The sequence below is a fragment of the Leptonychotes weddellii genome, chromosome 4 (assembly GCF_054177405.1).
Source record: "Leptonychotes weddellii isolate Sample4059 chromosome 4, ASM5417740v2, whole genome shotgun sequence".
NCBI classification, from domain to species: Eukaryota; Metazoa; Chordata; class Mammalia; order Carnivora; family Phocidae; genus Leptonychotes; species Leptonychotes weddellii.
Genome location: NC_138372.1, coordinates 88591654 through 88601114, shown reverse-complemented (window position 1 = coordinate 88601114; position 9461 = coordinate 88591654). Strand labels below are relative to the sequence as shown.

Genomic DNA, 9461 nt, shown 5'->3' with positions numbered 1-9461 from the left:
AGCGCTGTGAATTGTGCAAGACTGTTGAATCTCAGATCTGTACCTCTGAAACAAATAATGCAATATATGTTAAGAAAAAAAAAAAAGAAGAAGAAGAAGGTAGCGGGAGGGGAAGAATGAAGCGGGGGAAATCGGAGGGGTGGACGAACCATGAGAGACGATGGACTCTGAAAAACAAACTGAGGGTTCTAGAGGGGAGAGGGGTGGGAGGATGGGTTGGCCTGGTGGTGGGTATTGAGGAGGGCACGTTCTGCATGGAGCACTGGGTGTTATGCATGAACAATGAATCATGGAACACTTCATCTAGAACTAATGATGTAATGTAGGGGGATTAACATAAGAATAAAAAAATAATAATAAAATAAATAAATAAATAAAAACACATTTCTAAATAATCTATGGGTCAAAGAAGTCACAAAGAAATCTAAAATTATATAGAACTGAATGAAAACAAAAACAACATATGAAAACATGTGGGTTGTAGCTAAAACAGTACTGACAGAAAAATTTATAGTACTAAATACTTTCATTAGGAAAAAGGGAAGAGTGATGTCAGCAAAATGGCAGGAGTTTTCTACCAACCTCCTCACCAAGAAAACAGATTTTGACAATCATCCACAGATGAGAGTACCTTTGTAGAAGTTCTAGAAGCCAGCAGAGAAGTTCCAGCACACCAATGGAGCAAAAAAATCATAGACTGAACACACTGAAGAGGATAACAGGAACAATTTCACTTTACCCATGTCATCCCCTCTCCCAAGACAGCATAGTTTGGTGCCAAGAAAGATCTCTCAGCCAACAGTTTTTCCTTTGGGAAAAAGTGAGAGCAAAAGAGGGACACCCAGCTTCCCCAACTGTGCAGGATGTTGCCAAGGAGGACTATTTCTTTCCCACCCCATCTAGAATACTAGGGTGAACTACATGAGTGAGGGGTGAGGAGGGGTTGGGAATACAGCAACAAAAGCTCAGAATGTATTTAAGGTACACAGATCCTAACCACTTCATGGACTCCAGTGGGAAGCCTGCCCAAGAGCTGCTGGGGAAATCTTGCCTGAAGATCGATTGGCCCATGGACACTACCCCAGTGCTCCACACATCTCAACCACACACACGTAATACCCCACTGCCAACCTGCACATCCCCTTAAGGGTGGCAAGCATGAGCCTTTGAAGAAGGCTAGTGAACATGTGCAGAAAGCTGGCCCAATGCTGCAGAATTGGGAGAAAGTACACAAACCTGATCATTCAACAAAGCCTTAGGGAGAGCAAAGGGGAGGCTGCCAGCACCCAGCCTTTGCAACATCAAGAGAAAGCATACAATCTTAAGAATTCCCCTCAAAGAGCAAACAAGAAGTGTAGAGCAGGCAGATATAGATACAGACATAGACATAGACATAAATAGACATATAGATATAGAAAAGATCTGAGAAAACCTCAGAATCCCTAACAGAGCTGACAGAAGATACTTCTCTGCTGAAGGTAACCAATAAAAACTGGAAGAAATAACCATCCTTCAAATGTGAAGACAGTGATGCAAGACTTGAAGAAACATGAAAAACCAAAGCAACATGACACCACCAGAAAAATGCAATAGTTTTCAGTGACCAATTCCAGAGAAATGGAAATCTGCAATTTGCCTGATAAAGAATTCAAAATAGTTGTTTTAAGGAAGTTCAATGATCTATAATAAAACACAGTAAGACAATTCAATAAAATCAAGAAAATAATATATGAACAAAAGGAGAACTTTAATAGAGACAGAAATCATAAAAAAAGAACTAGACAAATTCTAGAGCTGAAAAATACAATGAATAATGAAAAATACAATAGAGAACATTAAAATAAGACTTGATCAAGCTGAAGAATCAAATGACTTATTGTCAAGTTCACAGAAATTATCTAATTGGAACAACAAAGATAAAAGAATTAAAAATAGTGAGGGAAGACTAATGAATTATGGGATACCATCGAGTGAAACAATTTACACATTAGAGCCCCAGAGGAAATAAGATGGAGGAGGGCGCAAAAAACTAATCTAAAGAAATTATAGCTAAGAACTTCCCAAATCTGGAGAAGAAAAAAAGAAAAAGGAGCAGAAGGTTCATTTCAGTAAATTACAGCTGAAAACTTCCCTAATGGGGAAAAGGAAACAAACATCAAAATCCAAGAAGCACAGAGAACTCCCATTAAATTCAACAAAAGCTGGCCATCACCAAGACATATTATAGTCAACTTCACAAAATAAACAGGTAAGGAAAGACTCCTGAAAGCAGCAAGGGAAAAAAGTCCTTAACTTACAAGGGAAGACAGATCAGGTTTGCAGATCTGTCCACAGAAACCTAGCAGGCCAGAAGAGAATGGCATGATATATTCAACCTGCTGAATGGGAAAAATATGCAGCCAAGAATACTCTATCTAGCAAGGCTGTCATTCAGAATAGAAGGAGACATAAAGAGTTTCTCAGACAAAAACTAAAGGAGTTCATGACCCCTAAACCAGCCCTGCAAGAAATATTAAAGGGAATTCTTGAGTGGGGAAGAAAGACCAAAAGCAATAGACTAGAAACGAATAGAGAAGGGGTGCCTGGGTGGCTCAGTCAGTTGACTATCTGACAAGATCTTGATTTTGGCTTAGATCATGGTCTCACAGTCATGGGATCAAGCCCTGCGTCAGGGTCCATGCTTAGCATGGAGTCTGCTTGAGATGGTCTCTCTCTGCCCCTCTCACCACTCAATCTCTCTCCCTCCCTCTCTCTCTCTGTTGCTCTCTCAAAATAAATGAAATCTTAAAAAAAAAAAGAGAGAGAGAGAAAATCTCCAGAAACAATGACTTAACAAGTAATACAATGGCATTAAATTCATATCTATCAATAATCACTTTGAATGTAAGGGGACTAAATGCTCCAATCAAAAGACACAGGACATCAGAATGCATTAAAAACAACAACAAAAAAAAAACAAGTTCATCTATATGCTGCCGACAAGAGACTCATTTTAGACCTAAAAACACCTGTAGGTGGAAAGCAAGGGGATGGAGAACCATTTATCATGCTAACGAATGTCAAAAGAAAGCTGGCATAGCCATACTTATATCAGACAAACTAGATTTTAAACCAAAGACTATAACAAGAGATGAAGAAGGGCACTATATAATAATAAAGGGGACAATCTAACAAGAAGATTTAACAATTATAAATATTTATGCCCCCCATTTGGGAGCACCCAAATATATAAATCAATTAATAACAAACATAAAGGAACTCACTGATAATACAATAATAGTAGGAGACTTTAACTTACAGCAACGGACAGATCATCTAAGCAGAAAAATCAACAAGGAAACAATGGCTTTGAATGACACATTGAATCAGATGGACTAAACAGAATAAAGAGAGCATTTCATCCTAAAGTGGTAGAATACACATTCTCTTTGAGTGCACATGGGACATTCTCCAGAACAGATCACATACTGGGTCACAAATAAAGACTGAGATCATACCATGCATATTTTCTGATTACAGCACTATGAAACTTAAAGTCAACCACAAGAAAAAATTTGGAAAGACCACAAATACATGGAGGTTGAGGAACATCTTACTAAAGAATGAATGGGTTAACCAAGAAATTAAGGAAGAAAAAAAAAATACATGGAAACAAATGAAAATGAAAACACGATGGTCCAAAACCTTTGGGATGCAGCAAAGTGGTCATAAGAGGGAAGTATATAGCAATACAGTCTTACCTCAAGAAGAAAAATCTCAAAACAACCTAACCTTACACCTAAAGGAGCTAAAAAAAAGAACAATAAATGAAGCCCACAACCAGCAGAAGAAGGGAAATAATAAAGATTAGAACTGAAATAAATGATATAGAAACAACAACAACAACAAAAAAAAACCCAGTAGAACAGATCAATAAAAATAGCAGCTGGTTGTTGAAAGAATTAATAAAATTGATAAACCCCTACCCAGACCTAACAAAAAGAAAAGAGAAAGGACCCAAATAAATAAAATCACCAATGAAAGAGGGGAGATCACAACCAACACCACAGAAATACAAACAATTATAAGAGAATATTGTGAAAAATTATATGCCAACAGATTGGGCAATCTGGAAGAAATTGATAAAATCCTAGAAATATATCAACTACCAAACCTGAAACAGGAATAAATAGAAAATTTGAACAGACTGCTAACTAGCAAAGAAACTGAATCAATAATCAAAAATCTCCCAACACACAAAGTCCAGGGCCAGATGGCTTCCCAGGGGAATTCCACCAGACATTTAAAGAAAAGTTAATACCTATTCTTCTCAAACTGTCCCAAAAAATTAAAAAGGAAGGAAAACTTCCAAACTCATTCTACAAGACCAGCATTACCTTGATTTCAAAACCAGACAAAGACCCCACTAAAAAATTATAGGCCAATATCCCTGATGAACATGGATGCAAAAATTCTCCACAAGATACTATCAAATCGAATCCAATAGTACATTAAAAGAATCATTCACCATGATTAAGTGGGATTTATTTCTGGGCTGCAAGGGTGGTTCTATATTTGCAAATCAATCAATGTGATACACACATTAATAAAAGAAAGGATAAGAACCATATGATCCTCTCAATAGATGTGGAAAAAGCATTTGACAAAGTACAGCATCCATTCCTGATAAAAACCCTCACAAAGGCAGGGGTAGAGGGAATATACCTCAACATCATAAAGGCTATATATGTACGACCCACAGCTAATATCATCCTCAATGGGGAAAAACTCAGAGCTTTCCCTCTACAGTCAGGAAGAAGACCGCGATCTCCACTCTCACCATTGTTATTTAACATAGTACTAGAAGTCCTAGCCTCAGTAATCAGACAACAACAACAACAACAAAAAATAAAAGGCATCCAAATTGGCAAGGAAGAAGTCAAACTTACACTATTCACAGAAGACAGGATACTCTATGCAGAAAACCCAAAAGACTCCACCAAAAACTTGCTAGGACTGATACACCAATTCAGTAAAGTCAAAGGATACAAAAATCAGTGTACAGAAATATGCTGCATTTCTACACACCAATAATGAAATAGCAAAAAGAGAAACCAAGGAATTGATCCCATTTATAATTGCACCAAAACCAAGAAGATACTAAATAAATCTAACCAAAGAAGTAAAAGATCTATACTCTGAAGAAAAAAAAAGAACACTTATGAAAGAACCTGAAGATGACACAAAGAAATGGAAATACATTCCTTGCTCATGAGTTGGAAGAGCAAATATTGTTAAAATGTCTATACTACCCAGAGCAATCTATACATTTAATGCAATCCCTATCAAAATACCATCAGCATTTGTCCCACATCTAGAACAAACAATCCTAAAATTTGTATGGAACTACAACACCCCAACAGCCAAAGCAATCTTGAAAAAGAAAAGCAAAGCTGGAAGCATCACAATTTCAGGCTTCAAGCTATATTAAAAAGCGGTAGTCATCAAGACAGTATGGTACTGGCACAAAAACAGATACATAGATCAATGGAACAGAATAGAAAACCCAGAAATGGACCCACAACCATATGGTCAACTAATCTTCGACAAAGAGGTTAAGAATATCCAATGGAAAAAAGACAATCTCTTCAACAAATGGTGTTGGGAAAACTGGAGAGCAACATGCAGAAGAATGAAATTGGACCACTTTCTTACACTATACACAAAAATAAATTCAAAATGAATGAAAAACCTAAATGTAAGACGGAAACTATCAGAATCCTAGAGGAGGATACAGGTAGCAACCTCTTTGACCTCAGCCATAGCAACATCTTACTAGACACGTTGCTGGAGGCAAGAGAAACAAAAGCAAAACTGAACTATTGAGACTTCATCAATATATAAAGCTTCTACACAGTGAAGGAAACAATTAACAAAACTAAAAGCCAGCCTACGGAATGGGAGAAGATATGTGCAAATGACATATCTGATAAAGGGTTAGTATCCAAAATCTATAAAGAACTTACAAATTCAACACCCCAAAAACAAATAATCCAGTTAAAAAATGGGCAGAAGACATGAATAGACATTTTTCCAAAGAAGACATCCAGATAGCTAACAGACACATGAAAAGATGCTCAACATCACTCATCATCAAGGAAAGGAAAATCAAAACCACAATGAGATATCACCTCACACCTGTCAGGATGTCTAAAATTAACACAGGAAACCACAGATGTTCGTGAGGATGCAGAGAAAGGGGAACCCTCTTACACTGTTGATGGGAATGCAAACTGGTAGAGCCACTCTGGAAAACAGTAAGGAGGTACCTCAAAAAGTTAAAAATAGATCTATCCTATGATCCAGCAATTGCACTACTATGTATTTACCCAAAGGAAACAAAAATACAGACTTGAAGAGACATATGCACCCTGATGTTTACAGCAGCACTATCAATGATAGCCAAATTATGGAAACAGCCCTAGTGTCCATCAGCTGATGAATGGATAAAGAAGATGTTGTATATATATACAATGGAATATTACTCAGCCATCAAAAAGAATGAAATCTTGCCATTTGCAAGAGCGTATTATGCTAAGCAAAATAAGTCACTCAGAGAAAGACAAATACCATATGATTTCACTCATATGTGGAATTTAGGAAATAAAACAGATGAACATAGGGGGGAAGAAAACAGAGGTATACCATAAAACAGACTTTTAACTACAGAAAACAAACTGACAGTTGCTGGAGGGGAGGCAGGTTGGGGATGGGCTAAATGGATGATATATATTAAGAAGGGCACTTGTTGTGATGAGCACTGGGTGTTTATGTAAGTGATGAATCACTAAATTCTATTCCTGAAACCCATATAACACTATATGTTAACTAACTAGAATATAAGTAAAAACTTAAAACAACAACAACAAAAAACAAAAACAAAAAAAGGAAAGAAAACCCTTTTGCACTGTTGGTGGGATTATAAACTGGTACAGCCACTATGGAAAACAGTATGAGGTTCTTCAAAAAATTAATAATAAAACTACCATATGATTCAGTAATTCCACTTCTGGGAATATATCCAAAAGAAACAAAAACACTATGCTGAAGAGATACCTACACCCACGTGTTCACTACAGCATTATTTCCAATGGCCAAGATAAAGAAACAACTAAGTGATACCAACAGATTAACGGATGAAGTAAGCGTGATACACATACACACACAAAATGAAATATTATTCAGCCATAAAGAGAAGGAAATCCTGCCATTTGCAATAACATGAATGGATCTTGAGAGCATTATGCTAAATGACTTAAGTCAGACAGAGAAAGACAAATACTTGTATGTGCTTATTTATATGTTGAATCTAAAATTAAAAAAAGAACTCCTAGAAAAAGAGATCAGATTTGTGATTATCAGGGGCAGAGGTGTGGGGGTTGGAGAATTAGATAAAGGTGGTCAAAGGTACAAACTTCAAGTTATAAGATAAATAAGTACTAAGGATGTAATTTACAACACAATGACTATAGTTAACACTGCTATATGGTATATTTGAGAGTTAAGAGAGTAAATGCTAAGAGTTCTCATCACAAGGAAAAGAACATTTTTTTTCTTTTTTGCATTTTTGTGAAATGATGGATATTAACTAAATGTACTGTGGTCATCATTTCACAATACATACAGGTAAAATCATGCTGCACAATTTAAATTTGTAACATATATATGTTCAATATTTAAACAAAGGAATACACTACATACTTCTGAAAAAAAGCTAATGGGGGGAAAATTATATGTTTTAATCACAGTTACCCAAATATATTTTCTAATATGACATGTTTATAAAAACAAAGTGGCAGTTATACTTCAGTAAAAAAATTTAAATTAAAAAAACCCAGAAAGTTGCACATAAATGTTATTAGTTACTTTATCTATAATGCCACAAAACCTACCTTTTCTTCTTTTTCTATTTCAAGTTGTTTCTTAACAGACAAAAGTTCATTTTTGAGATTAAACAATTCAGACTCCTAAAAAAAAAAACATGAAATTTATAGTGTATCCATATATTTCTCAAAACAGTGAAAATGCTGTTTCACATATATTTAGTTTTACAGAGAAATAAATTCACTCATAAAATATAGACACAATTTTATTTTTTTATTATGTTCAATTAGCCAACATATATTACATCATTAGTTTTTGATGTAGTGTTCAATGATTCATTAGTTGTGTATAACACCCAGTGCTCACTTAAAAGTCTACTGATATGGAACTAGGAAAGATGGAGGAGGAGTAAGGGACCCTATTTCAACTGGTCCCCGGAATTGAGCTGGATATCTACCAGACCACTCTGGGTACCCATGAAACCAGCCTGAGATGTAAGAAGATCTGGATCTCTACAAAGAGAATATCACAGGCGGTTGGTTTCAAGGTACAAAGCAGGGAGCCATGATTCCACGGGCAGATATCAGAGGATAAATGGCAGCGGGAGGGTGCCTGGCCGTGGGGATCCTACACCACTGGTGAGCGACAGCCTCGCACGCTGGGGACGGGGCACAGACTCGCAGACTGGCAGCGGCGGGGAAAGGACTCTAGGACAGCCCCCGGGGACAGAAACCCGGAGCGGCGGGGTCGCACGTATGAACTAGGAGCAGCTGGTGGTTTTAGAAGCACAAAGGGCAGAGACGTGCCCCGACCTGGAGGCAGGACTGGGGGCACTGCGGAGGGGCGCACAACCTAGGTCGCTGCAGTTTATAGCAGCATGGACAGAAACGGAGACGGTGTGACCTGGAGAGCTCACTGAAGAACAGACTACGGTCTCTCTGCTCTGAGGCAGAGGGTTGGAAACGGTCTCTTCTGCTCTGACTCACGGAAGAAACGCAGAAAGCCACCAGGGAAAGCCGCCAGAGAACAAAAGCCCCAAAAACTGATTCCCGCTGAGCCCACCCCCCACCACAGGCAGGCAGGGCAACTCCGACCAAACAGGGTTGCCTGAGTAACAGCGCGGCAGGCCCCTCCCCCAGAAGACAGGCTGGGAAAACGAGAGGCCAGCAACCCTAAGGTCCCAAGAAAACAGGTGCATCTTGCTTGGGTTCTGGTCCATAATTTGGACTCTATACATTCCCTCAAACACCCATCAACAGAATGACTAGGAGGAGGAGCCCCCAAAATAGAAAAGACTCAGAGATTATGACTTATGCTGCAGATTTACAAATGGATGCAGATATAACCAAGATGTCAGAGATGGAATTCAGGCTAGCAATTGCGAAGACAATGGCTAGAATGGAGAAATCAATTAATGGCAACATAGAGTCTCTAAGGGCAGAAATGAAAGCTGAATTGGCAGAACTTAAAAATGCTATCAATGAGATCCAATCCAATCTAGATAATCTAACAGCTAGGGTAACTGAGACAGAAGAGTGAATAAGCGACCTGGAAGACAATATAATAGATAAAAAGGGAAAAGAGGAGGCCAGGGAAAA

The 9461-nt window shown here is 37.8% G+C and overlaps 1 protein-coding gene across 1 annotated transcript in view; it reads right to left on the bottom strand.

The window, feature by feature from the left end:
* The window catches only part of LOC102745610 (synaptonemal complex protein 1), an 86065-nt gene that overhangs the window by 23373 nt on the left and 53231 nt on the right, over window positions 1–9461 (bottom strand). Inside the window, exon 16 of the mRNA XM_081817110.1 lies at window positions 7932–8006. Within this exon, the coding sequence (XP_081673236.1) occupies window positions 7932–8006 (75 nt within the window). The remainder of the gene's footprint in view (window positions 1–7931; window positions 8007–9461) is intronic.